The following is a 13,026-nucleotide window of genomic DNA, read 5'->3' as shown; positions in this document are numbered from 1 at the left end:
CAGAGATGAGTCAGAAACAGCCCCCACTCTACCCTGGTCTAGTGGGGTGGGGGAGATGGGTGTCTTCTCCTCTTCAGGCTCTAGTCACTATCTCCTCAGTATCTGAATGCAGGATTTTCCTTCTAAGTCACTTGCCCCCTCTCTGGTGTCCAGGACCCCTCTTTTGTCTGGTGGTAGGGGCTGTGGTGTTGAAAGATGTTATTGGAAGGATTGACTCTTTTTTATTTTTAAAGATTTTTATTTATTTATTCATAAGAGACATACAGAGAGAGGCAGAGACATAGGCAGAGGGAGAAGCAGGCTCCCTGTGGGGAGCCTGATATGTGACTTGATCTCATGATCCCAGGACCCCAGGATTATGATCTGAGCCGAAGGCAGACACTCAACCACTGAGCCACCCAGGCATGCCAGGATTGACCCTTTATGTAAAGTGGATAGCCCTAAAGGATGTCCTGCTGGATCATCAGAGGGTGGCCTGTCTGGCTCCAGGATAGAACCTAGGGGAGGCCCTGGAGGGACTGCATATCTGTCCCCAGAGTCCCTCAGTGCCTCTGCTCAGTGGTACCCCACTCACTGATGGGGTGCTGCATGGTCTGTGGACACCAACATGGCTCCTGTAACAATGGCTCCTAGGCCCTGGTGGAGAATGAGACTTGCCATGCGGGGTCCTGGTGGGAGCTGGTGGTCTCAGGATGTGCTCTGCTACTCCCAAGCATGGACCCCAAGCCCCACTGACTTCTTGCCACAGAACCCACTCCATTTCTTCCTCTCCAGAGCCCCAGGAAACTATCCTCATGGAAGGAGGTATTTTTCTGACCTATTGACATTTTCTTTTTCCTGTTATCAGCCCCCTTAAATCCTAAACTTTGGAACCCCAAAGCCTTTCCTGTGTCTTTTGCTGACAAAGACCCTCCCCCGAAACACTGGACACCATCCAGTCTGCTCCAAAAACCAGGGTGTGAAAAGGAGCAGTTTATTTTTCAAAACTATTGCATGACCTCATAGATGGGCAAGCCAGAGGTCAAGGACTGCAGGTGGCTGAGGCCAAGTGAGTCACCCTGTGGCCAGAGTGAGTGACAGGAAAGGGTCAAGTGGACAAAGGTGAGGCCATGTTACGTCAAGATGGCCCACAGGCAAGACATAGGGATGCCAATGGGCAAGAGTTCTGAGGGGGATGGCATGACTTTTGGGAGCCAGGTGTGGGAGGGTGGGATGTTTACATGCGTGAGGATGTGCGGGTCAGTTGGGATGCTTCTAGATGCAAGTGCTGGACTGGGATTGAAATCCCAATCCTAATCCCAAAAAATTTTTTAAAAAATTTTTATTTATTCATTCATGAGAGACACAGAGAGAGGGAGAGAGAGAGAGAGAGAGAGAGAGAGAGAGGCAGAGACACAGGCAGAGGGAGAAGCAGGCTCCATGCTGGGAGCCTGATGTAGGACTCGATCCCGGGTCTCCAGGATCAGGCCCTGGGCTGAAGGCGGTGCTAAACCACTGAGCCACCGGGGCTGCCCCCAGATGGTTTAAATAATTGGGGTTTGTTGTTTAGTCATATGAGAAGTCTGGTGGTCCACAGTACAAGGCTGGCCCTGGGGCCCACTGATTTTTCTTTTTTAATGATTTATTTATTTATTTGAGAGAGATCAAGGGAGCAGGGGGAAGGGCAGAAGGAGAGGGAGAGAATCTCAAGCAGTCTCCTCACGGAGCATGGAGCCTGATGAGGGCTCAATCTCACGACCCTGAGATCATGACCTGAGCTGAAAGCAAGAGTTGGATGCTCAACCGACTGAGCCCCTCAGGCGCCCCGTGGCCCACTGATTTCACCAGGGACCTAGGCTCTGGTGTCCTATTTGTGTGTTTGCCACGAGGGTTCCTTCCGGTCACAGGATGGTGGCAGCAGCTCTGACATTCGTGTGTCCTCACATACAAACCCCAAGGCAGGCTGGGCCCTGTCTCCTTGATTCTCTCTCATTTTCTTTCTTTGGAGGGAGGACGCTTTCCCAGAAGCCCCAGAGGTTGGGAAAGCCTGGTACTTCCAGGCTCGGGCGTGGGAAGCGAAGCCCTGTCTGTGGGAAACAGGGAGAGGGCAGGCCAGGGTGGTGGTCTGGCGGGGGGTGGGGGTGTGGCTGCTGGTGCAAAGTGAAGACCCTGCTCACGGGTGTGTGCAAACACGTGCGCTTCCACCTGCATCTGAGTCTGATGGGTGGGAACATCCCCAGGGTACGTGTGCAGGGCCCGGGCCTCAGGGCCCGAGGTCACCAGGCTGGGACTGGCTTTCTAACCCTGCATGGGGCTGCGGGGAGTTATAGCGTCAGATCTGTGTTTCAAAAGGCACCCAGAAGGCAGCCTAGGAAGTGCGTCCTGGGTTCCCAGCCTGTTGTAATGATCCGGGTAAGAGCTGAGGCTGCCATGGGATTGACAGGTCGGAGGGTGGTTGGGGACAAGAGAGCAACTTCCCTTCTTCTGGTCTCCTGTCTCCTTTGCTGCCTCTTCCTTCTTCTCTCCTCTTCCTCCTCCAGTCAGGGAGCACCCCTGACTCAGTCCTGGGCCCTTTCTCCGCATCTAGCTCCACGCACTTCCTATGTGATCTCATCTTGTCCTGTGGTTTCAAATACTTTTTATATGTCAGTGATCCCCAAAGAGGTGACTCCAAGCCGCGACTCTCCCCTGAACTCTGGACTTGTGCCCCTGCTATCTCCCCATGGAGGCCATGAGCCTCTCTCTGGCATCGCTTCCAAATCCAGTTTTCCTTGTTCTCCTCCTCCTCATCCTCCAGAACCACTGTGCACCCAGAGGCTAAGCCCAAGCCAGCTTTTTCCCATCCCACTTTCTGTTGTGTCTGCAAATCCCGTGGCCTCATCCCTCTACTTGGGCCTCTGCTACTCTGGTCCTGTTTACCCTTTCTTCTCACTCTGACCCCTGCTGCAGCCTCCTCACTGGCCTCCCTGCCACCCTTCTGGGCCCACCCACAGTCCATTTTCCTCAGAGTAGCCAGAGGTAGTATTGATTATTGTTTTTCAAAACTTTAATGGAAAATTCCAAACACATAAGAGATTAGCCCCATGTTTTGGTTCATCACTCAGTTTCAAAGTTTTAGTTAACAAAATACACCCAACCAGAATGATGTTTTTACAGTACAAATTTGTTGAGCTTACTCCCCTGCTTAAAGTCCAAATTCCTGGGCTCCCTGGGTGGCTCAGCGGTTTGGTGCCTGCTTTTGGCCCAGGGCATGGTCCTGGAGTCCTGGGATCGAGTCCCATATCGGGCTCCCTGCATGGAGCCTGTGTCTCCCTCTGCCTATATTTCTGCCCCACCCCTCTATCTGTGTCTCTCATGAATAAATAAATAAAATCTTAAAAAAAAATCCAAATTCCTTACCAACCTCATCCCTAACCTCTCTCCTCACTCCACCATCCTTGTCTCTGCTGTTCCTAGAACATGCCATGGTTACCTCAGGGCCTTTGCACTTCTGTTTTTGGGCCCAGATCACTCTTCCTTCAGATCTCTGCTTGATTGGCTTGGTTGAGAACAAGGCATCCTCTACCTAGAATGAACAAATATTAGCATTTTGTCATTATTGCTTCAGAATATGTGAATGTAGAAAAAGACAAGATAACAGATTAAACTGAAATTCCTTCTGAATTCCTCCCTCCTCTCTCTGCTGCTGCAGGGACCCAGCTACCACCCTGAATGGCTGGGACCTTCCAGGTCTTGTTTTTATATTTTTACTATATATGTCTGGAACGTATAATATTGCTTAATGGATTTAAGAACATGTATATGATCGCTATCGCTTTATAGCTATTACTCTGAAAATTCCCTCTTTTACTTAACTTCCTCTCTATTTACTATGTTTTTGAGATCTTTCCACATTGGTGTGTACAGGTTGCATTGATGGTAACCACTGCTTAGTCATCCCTCAAACAGATACACCCAATTCATTTATTCATTTTCCTACTGATGGAAAATGATGCTGCCACAAATAGCCTTGCATATTTTTTTTTTGTGTGTTATTGTTGTTCACAAATGAATACTTCTGGAAGTAGTGCTTTACAGAATGGTGTTTGCTTCCTGGTATGGGGTAACGAAAACAATTTAGTTCATTGTAAAAGAGAATGAATAGAAAATTCACGTTGCACATAGTAAGGGCAATTATTGTCGTGAGCTCATTTCAGTTTCACATATGTGTGCAACGGGCAGTTGTGAATAATACCTTTCTTAGCATGGTTGGCTCTCAGAGTCTGAGAACTAACATGAAAGTGCCAGGTGGGGGCACACATCACATCAGATGCTCTGGTTGCCTCCATGGACTCACACACTTTATCAGACTTTTTGGTTTTTGCAAATGAGTAGGAGAGAGTATTTCATTTTAATTTGCATTTCCCTTGATTACTAATGAAGGTGCACAAGTTTTCATAAGTTTATTGGCTTTTTGGGTTTCCTCTGTGAATTGTCTTTGCCTATGTGTTCTATTGAGTCACTTGATTTGGTCTTATTTATCTTTATGTTTGTAGGAGTTCCTTAAATGTTTTGTGTATTCTGGATACTGATTCTTGGACTGTTTCATGAGTTGCAAACATTTCTCCTAGGCTGATGCTACCTTCTGGCTTTGCTCATGGTGTCTCCATACCAGGTTCAGCAGTAAAGAGCTTATCAGTCACTTGGACCAGGACAGTGGTGGTGGGGGTGTAAGGGCAGAAGCTAGATGGCCAGTGGCTGGTGGTGGCAGTAAGATGTCTGCAGAATTTATTTCAACAACATGGTTTAAGAGGTCCTTGGCATCCTCAGCTGTCTTTTCTACATAGTAGCCTGTTCCCACATTGATGAGTACTTGTTCCACATCATGTAGCTTCCCAGGACACACATAGAAGTCGTCAGTGGGACGAGTATCTCTTTCCCCTTGTTGTTCTTGTTCAGCACGTTCAGACAGTCCTTGCTCCCATGGACTTGGTCTGTACCACCTTGAGCTGGGCAATGGACCCGTGGACAGGAGCTCCACTTCCTGGTCCAGCTGGTTCTTGAGCATTTCTAGCTGTGGCAGGTTCAGCTCGGTGATGTTAACTGACTGCACCATGTTGGGAAGGAGGCATTTTTTTTTTTTTTTTTTTTAGTTAATTTTAAGGTATCAAGGACCCTTCTTTAGTCAGATTGTTCTGGAATTTCAAAATGTAGTCTCAGCCTCCAAGTAAATCGCCAGAAAGTGGTTTGGTTGAGATGAAAAATTTCCACATATTGCCTTATGAATCAATACAATTTGTGCACTTGGAGGCCATTTCTTTTTACACATTTGTGCATGTTTTAAAGCATTTTTGCCTAGCCTGTAGCTTATTTTGTTTTTAAAAATTCTTTTTTTATTTAAAAAAATTATTTATTTTTTCATGAGAGACCCACAGAGAGAGAGGCAGAGACACAGGCAGAGGGAGAAGCAGGCTCCATGCAAGGAGCCCAACATGGGACTTGATCCCCAGGACCACGCCCTGGCCCGAAGGCAGGCGCTAAACCCCTGAGCCACCCAGGGATCCCTAAGAATTCTTTTTTTAAAAAAGATTTTATTCATTCATCAGAGAAACAGAGATAGAGGCAGAGGGAGAAGCAGGCTACCCTTGGGGAGCCTGATGTCGGACTCGATCCCAGGACCCTGGGATCATGACCTGAGCCGAAGGCAGACGGTCAACCACTGAGCCACCCAGGTGCCCCTTGTTTTTAAAAATTCTTGAGTTAACTTTCCAATCCACAGGGGTTGGCTTCATTGACTCATCAACCCCGAAGCATTGGTGTGGGGCCGGGTGCTGCTCCAAGCACTTCCCAGACCCTGTTGGAATGACTTCTCCCCATAACCTCACCCATTTGACTCTACAAAATGTATCCCAGTTTTCCAGATGAGGGAACTTGGGGCCGAAACAAGGACCTGTGATTAAATGTCATAGGTCAGTTCAAACCGAGGGCAAAATGTTTTCCTTTAACCAGGATAGGCTCCTCTTGCATCCATCAGTTCTTAATTATTACTTTTGTATTTAAGTGGCTCCGATAAAGCCATTTTTGGAAAGTCAAAAATACAAATCACAATACATATGAAAGGGATATTTATCATTTTTATGTACTTCTGCGGGGGGGAATATAATGATTTGAAATAAAGTGAGATTTTAACACTGGTATGTGAAAGGAGAAAAGTGGTCTGGATCATTCCCCGTGGTTTCGCCTCCAGTAACCCAGACATGACATGACTCGCACCAGGCCAGCTCCTCTGGATGACGCACGGTTGTTGTCACGGGGAAACCAGCCTCCCAGACTGGCAGGGGACAAAATAGCAAATGAAAAGTTTTCCAAGTCCAGCAGCGAGCGCAGGTGCGCTGGGCTCTGCACCCCCGGTGTGTGCTCCCCCGCGCGGCCGCACTGCTGTCCTGCACCTGCAGGGTAGCGCACCTGTGCGCACCTGAGAGCCGTTGGGCTGCCGGCAATGGGAGCAAGGCCGAGGTAGACTGCCTGCCCTCCTCTAGCGCTGGGTCCTGGGCTGGGGAAGGAGTCTGCGCAGCGGGGCCACTGATAACTGGGTTAACCCACCTGGTCCTCCCTGTTACCTGCAAGGTGTAGACAGGGCCAGGGAGGGGAGGTGGTTATTGCCCAAGGCCACATACACGATAGTGCACGGATGGCCTTGAGCTTAGGTGTTGAGTAGGAAAGAAAAGAGGATGGAGGGTTCCTAGCCTAAGAACCCACATCTAGGGGCTCCTTATGCAGCAGCTTGGCCTGGCAAGGGGCTGAATCTCCAGGCAGTTACTCCCTTATTCATTGGTTAATTCAACAAATACTTCTGGAGCTCCTGCTGTGCACCTGGCACTGTTCCAGGCATGGAGCACTGTCGTGAGCAAGGCTCTTGGTCCTGGCCTTCAGAGGTGGCGTGGCAGGAAGGTAAGGAAGGAAGATGACAGGGGTGACTCTGGGGCTTCTGGTAACTGGTACTGCATGGCTGAGGCTAGGCTATGGGGGGACTGTGTTAGCAAGTACAGAGCCACAAAGAAGACTTCCCGAAATTTTGCTTGGGGGCCAAGCTCTGGAGGGAGGAGGGCACAGCTGATGGAGCTGGGACTGAGACCCAGCTTGGTCTTGAGAGATACCCCGAGGGGCTGCCCTGGCAGCACTGGGGCAGAGTGAGGTCCTTGTGATCCCGTCTCCTGCCTGGACCACATGACCAGGGAGTTTGGTTGATGTGAGATTGAAGACCATCAACTCAGCTTAGTGATAGTAGAATTCTTGGTATGGAGGTGCTGGGTGATAGCTTGGAGGAGGGGAGCAAGCCAAGAAGGGGAGGAGACAAAAGAGGGGAAAAAGACTCACAAATCCTAATTTCTGTCCCTACCATGTGATTCCCAGCAACCTGTCAGGCCCTTCCCCAAACCCACCATTCCTCTCCACCGCCACATTGGTGGACAGCATCACCAACCACCCTTCATTCAAACCTTCTGAGGGGTCCCTTGACCCCTGCTTTGCTTTACCTCTCTTCAGGATATCTGTGTGTCAGACAACCTTGGAATAAATATATGGTGTCCCCCTCTGGGGCAAAGCACAGGTGTGCTCCAGCGTGATGAAGATGATGTCTATCCCAGGAGCAAAGGGCTGGCTTGCTTACTGCCTATTAAAAAGATTTGGGTTCTGTAAGCTTAGATTTATTCTCTCACAATATACCTGCTGAGTGGACAAGTGTCACATGGTCCTGTCCACATCCCCCTGTGGGATTTGGGACTCTGAGGAATCAATGCTAAACCCTTGGCAGCTAGTGCTGTGAGCAGTAGATGGTCCTTCCTCTCTGACCCAGGAATCTCATGCTTCTGCCAGCAGCCAAGGCACTCGGGGAGGCTGGCTGGTCAACCTGCAGGTAGGGTACCACCTTGGACCTTTCCTGGTACATGACTGCTTCCCACCATGTTGCTCTACATTCTACGTGTCTTTGGCATCTGTCCACTTCTCTCCATTCCCGGGGTTTATTGTTGTGGATTCCTAGCTGATCCGTCCCCTGCCCCACCTCCTCCCCACCCTCGCCAGCCCAGACCCCTTCTCCCCAGTCTCTCCTCCTCCCGAGGAGGGACAGTCCTAGAGCACACAGGAATCTCCTTGCTGCCTCAGCTCTTCTACGGCTTTCATTGTGTGATAGAATATTCTGTGGCTGGACGCCTGGGTGGCTCAGTGGTTGAGTGTCTGCGTTTGGCTCAGGTCATGATCCCAAGGTCCTGATGATCAAGTCCCACATCGGGCTCCCTGCATAGAGCCTGCTTCTACTCCCACTGCCTATGCCCCTCTCTCTTTGTGCCTTATGAATAAATAAATAAAATCTTTTTATTATTTTAAAGATTTGGCGTTTGCCGACCTCACCACTTGCCTTGTGCTCCTCCCTGCCTCCCGCTTTCTGCTCTCAGAAGTGTTCAAATCATGCTGCTTTCCCTGTCCGGACCGTCCTTCACAGTTTCTATGGGAAGTTCCTAGCCATCCTTCAAAACTTAATGCAAGGAGGCCTTTTCGAAGCCCTGGTGACCCCTTAGTGCCACAATGTCGCGGGTACAGAGGGAGGGTGGGTGATAGGAAAGGCAGAGGACAGAGTGGAGGGACTTTGCACACTTCACCCTCCAGACCCCAGCTGTTGTCCCAGGAGAGGAAAGGAATTGGTGGACAGACTGGGCTGAGGTCATCCTTGATGTTGCAGGGACTGGGTTCCCACGTCCAGTTGGGCAGGTTACATCCTGCACAAGGGTGCCTGGCCGAGGTGGCAAATGAGGACTGAAGACATGGTGTGGGCGAGCGCTGGGGTGGCAACCACCCTTTCCAACCTGCACCAGGGTGCCCTCTAGTCACCGAGCCCCGCATTACAGTAGCCTTTCCAGAAGAGGGCGTGCTTCTAAAAATTTCTAAAAGGCTGTGAGAGCCTCCTCTTGTGGCCTCCTGGAGCACCTGCGGGGGGGGGGGGGGGGGGGGGGGGAGGGAGGGGGGAGGGGGGAGGGGCGGGGGGGGGGGGACCCAGACAGGAAAGCAATCTGAGGCACTCTGTACTAAAAGTTCTGGATTCTCCCAGAAAATCCTAAGCCTTTGACCCTAATTGCAGCCTCCGGCAAGCTTTGCAAGATGCTCCAGGCAGCCTGTGGCCTCCTTGGAGTGGGCGAGTTCAGCAAATTGTTGCCTTTCTTTCATTCCCCCTGCCTCTCTCCAGAACTCTCTGGAGCGTTCAGGTCAGCACACTCTGTCTCCCCTGCTTTGCTGTAACGGAGTCTTAGGTGTCACTAAGATCTGAGGGGAAAACTAGCAACTTCATTTCTCTGCTTTGTGGTGGGGTGTGTGCGTATGTGGGGATGCATAGAGGGGCTTAGGTAGGGGTCTGCAGGTTTGGGCAGCTGAGGCTCCTATCTGTCTCCAAATACAGTGTCCCCTGTGGCCCTGGGATGGTGTCAAGATATCTATTTCCTGGGCCTTTGATTCTTTGGGATTTCCACAGACGTGGGCAGGTGCAGCCCCCAGCCACCCTCAGCCACAGTTTCTGTACACAAGGACTGCCTCAGTTCCCACTGCAGGCCCCGAGGCTGTCCCTCTGAGAACCTTCTCTGGCGCTTGTGTGGGTGTCTGGGCAGTCTCCAACCAGGAAGGGGACAGGATGTAGAAGACAAATACCTTAGTTTTTGCACATTGCAGGGTGGGGGAGGCAGGTAGAAGGGGGTCTTTTATGGCAACCGGGTCACCACGGTAACTCAGCCCCACCCTGCAGTATCTGTGAGGTCACCCTTCCTCTCCCAGCTGGAGGAGGGGGAGAAGGGGCAGATATGGAGGCCGTCCCTCCGGTCAGATCCAGCCTCTTGGAAATTCTGCTGCTGGTAGTGAAGCTTTCAGTGCTGGTGAGTGGGAAATGGGGGCCCCCAGGCCTTCCCAGTTACCTCAGAGCTGTTGGACCCCATGGACCTGTCCCATCCGGTGGAACTAGGTGACTGCCTCCCTCAGAAGCCTCACCCACAAGCCACAGTGCCCGTAGTGGGGTACATAGCCAGTCCCAGATGGCCGTCTCCCATGCCGCCCCCTAGGGCTCCAGGTGGTCCTCTGGACAAAGGTGTGTGGGGTCTAGATGGGGTGCTTTAGGGCTCTGATGAGGGCCCGTTCAGCCCCAGGAATGGTGGAACTTTCCCGTTATAGTCTCTTTCCCCACTCAAGCTTGCACTTTTCTTCCATTAGATGGGAAGCATCATATCCACCCTGTCACCCAGGACAGAAGCCTGGAGATCTTGGGTCCCACTCTCTCCTTTACCCCTCTCTAGAGGTCACTCAGTCACTGCCCCTGCACTTCGCATTTTTCTACCCCAATGCCACTGCCATTTGTCCCCAGCTGCCCTCATGACACCAACAGGTAGCCGGTGGGCAGGAAAGCCCAAGTGCTTGGGAGAAAAAACCGCCTGGGGTTCAAATCTGCAGGATCAGAGGGCTGAGGGGGTATGGTCACTCCTTCTATTATCATAATGAACCACTTCCTTTGCTAGACTTCTTTTTTTTCAGTCATTTATTGGCAAAAGAGGTTATAGTAATCATAGATTATCTAAATTACAAGATATTTTCTCATATAAGCATAAATATTTGATTAATAAAATTTTTAAAATTGGGGTTCAATTTGCCAACATATATCATATCACCCAGTGCTCATCCCGTCGTGCCCCCCTCAGTACCCGTCATCCAGTCACCTCCACCCCCCCCTCCCTTCCACCACCGCTTGTTTGTTTCCCAGAGTTAGGAGTCTCTCATGGTCTGTCTCCCTCTCTGATATTTCCCACTCATTTTCTCTCCTTTCCCCTTTATTCCCTTTCACTATTTTTTATATTCCCCAAATGAGTGGGACCATATAATGTTAGTCCTTCTCCGATTGACTTACTTCACTCAGCATAATACCCTCCAGTTCCATCCGCACTGAACCAAATGGTGGGTATTCGTCATTTCTAACGGCTGAGGAATATTCCATTGTGTACATAGACCACATCTTCTTTATCCATTCATCTTTCGATGGACACCGGGGCTCCTTCCACAGTTTGGCTATTGTGGACATCACTGCTATAAACATTGGGGTGCAGGTCTTCCGCTTTGCCTAGACTATTATCAATAATCACTTCAAGGGAAAGAAAACCAAGATAAAACGAAATACTTTCTAAAGCGAATGGACTGAGAATGGAGTCCTTAGAAGTAGGCAGATAAAGATCTTTCTTGTTGGGGAAGTTGAGACCTCCAGAGAGGGGGGACCTGGCCTATGGTAGCCTGGCGGCCCCACCCCTACAATAAAACCGGGGACAAAAAAAAACTAAAAAAAAAAAAAAACTAAAAAAAAAAAAACTAAAAAAAAAAAAAAAAATAAATAAATAAAACCGGGGACAGGTAGGGTGCATGAGTGACAATGGTGTGGCTCTCCCTCCTGCAGCTGGTCCAGAACCGAGTCCACCTCTACAATTTCCTGCTGCTCAAGATTCTCCTCTTCAACCACTGGCTGTCGGGGCTGGCCCAGGAGGCTTGGGGGTCCTGCAGCGGCCAGGTCCATCCCCCCGCTTGGCTTGCAGCCAGCCCCTTGGGCCGGCTGCTACGGGCGGGGCTGGTGCTGATGGAAGTCCCCATGTGGCTGGGGCTGCGGGGACCCCGGCTGATGGGGGCGGCCGTGCTGCGCTGTGCCCGCGCCTTGGGCCTGGCCCCGAAGTGGCTAGGCCTGTCTGCAGCCACCTGCATGGACCTGCTTCTGTCCTGTCTGCATGGCCTGATGCTGGCGGTCCTGCTGCTGTCAGTGCTGACCTGGAGGCTGTGCCGGAATGCCCATCGCTGCGGCCTGGGCTGGCTGCTCAGCAAGGTGGGTGGGCACGGCTCAGGCCAGGCTGGAGAGGGCAGGCCTGGGACACTGGGTCTGGCAGCCGGGCAGCGCCACTGTGGGAGCTCCTGATGGCCACCTCCTGCCCCTCCACTTATCCCCTCCAGGCTTTGCTGGGCAACCATGTGGTGCCAGAGCTCCTGACACTGCTGAAACGTCTGTACTGGTGGGTGGAGAACACAACAGCGTTCACCTCCTGGCACCTAGCCTATCTCATCACCTGGACCACTTGCCTTGTCTCCCACCTGCTGCAAGCTGCCTTTGAGCACACGGCCCAGCTGGCCCAGGCCCAAGAGCCTGAACCCTCGAAGGGCTCAGGACCCTTGTCTGAGTCCCCGCTGCCTGAACCTCTGGGCCCTGAGGCCAGGCCAGCCCTGCCAGAGCATGGGATCCCTGGAGAATAAGTGTGTCCCCATCTGTCTTTCTGGATCTGGTCTGGCTTGGGGTCTCACTCTGTGTCCCTCTCCTCTACTGGCGTATGTGTGCATGTGTGTGTGCGCATGCATGCCCTAGGGCTGCCTCTGGAAAGGAACTCAGATTCTGTGGGCCCCTGATCTGTGCCAGATAACTCTCCCAGACACTTTCCATATATAATTTTGTTTAAATCTCATAGCATTATGGGCATCAGGTTTGATTAGCTCCATTTTCCAGATGAGAAAATTGAGCCTCAGGAGGTTGAACATTCCCAAAGTCTCAGAGTAAGTCAGGGAAAGAGCCAGCACCGGACCCTAGATTTCTTGTTTCCCCAAACCCCTAACTTTCTCTAGGTCTGTGCCTTTGATTCTCAGGACTGTCGGTGCCCAGGACTTTAAGGGAGATGGGTCGTTAGAAACTCTGGCCTCTGGGGGGTGCCAAGGCCTCACATTTCAGAGATTCAGAAAGTTCCTTTGAGAACTAGTGACTCCCGAGCTAATCTGCAAATAGCCCAACCATTCATTTACACTCTTAGCCATTCACTTTACCACTCACTCATCCATCCAGCCATGCATTCATTTGCCCATCTATCCACCCATCCACCCACCCACCAACCCATCCACTCATCTATCCATTCATTATTCAGCCTGTTTACCCACGCACCTACCATCCATCCACTGCTCACCCACAAATCCACCCATCTATCCATCTCCTCCAGGGAGAGAGAAACAGCCCAAATCTGAGCCAAT

General features: G+C 51.0%; 1 protein-coding gene, 1 long non-coding RNA gene and 1 pseudogene across 2 annotated transcripts; 1 reads left to right on the top strand and 2 right to left on the bottom strand.

Annotated features, from left to right (window-relative positions):
* Positions 1–4,657: 4,657 nt before the first annotated feature.
* Positions 4,658–5,077, bottom strand: LOC112646048 (prefoldin subunit 5-like; annotated as a pseudogene).
* A 995-nt stretch (positions 5,078–6,072) lies between these two features.
* LOC112646145 (uncharacterized) lies at positions 6,073–9,722 on the bottom strand. The gene is made up of 3 exons (XR_003127496.2): positions 9,652–9,722; positions 7,494–7,630; positions 6,073–6,289 (listed from the first exon to the last, which is right to left on the bottom strand). It is a non-coding gene; the product is annotated as an uncharacterized LOC112646145 (long non-coding RNA).
* Positions 9,719–12,292, top strand: TMEM270 (transmembrane protein 270). The gene is made up of 3 exons (XM_025425802.3): positions 9,719–9,872; positions 11,429–11,845; positions 11,971–12,292. The coding sequence occupies exons 1-3, from the start codon at positions 9,801–9,803 to the stop codon at positions 12,265–12,267; spliced, it is 786 nt and encodes a 261-aa protein (XP_025281587.3). The 5' UTR covers positions 9,719–9,800; the 3' UTR covers positions 12,268–12,292.
* The last annotated feature ends 734 nt before the right edge of the window (positions 12,293–13,026 follow it).

The sequence above is a fragment of the Canis lupus genome, chromosome 6, assembly GCF_003254725.2.
Source record: "Canis lupus dingo isolate Sandy chromosome 6, ASM325472v2, whole genome shotgun sequence".
Taxonomy (NCBI): domain Eukaryota; kingdom Metazoa; phylum Chordata; class Mammalia; order Carnivora; family Canidae; genus Canis; species Canis lupus.
This window is presented reverse-complemented; position numbering and strand designations above follow the sequence as displayed.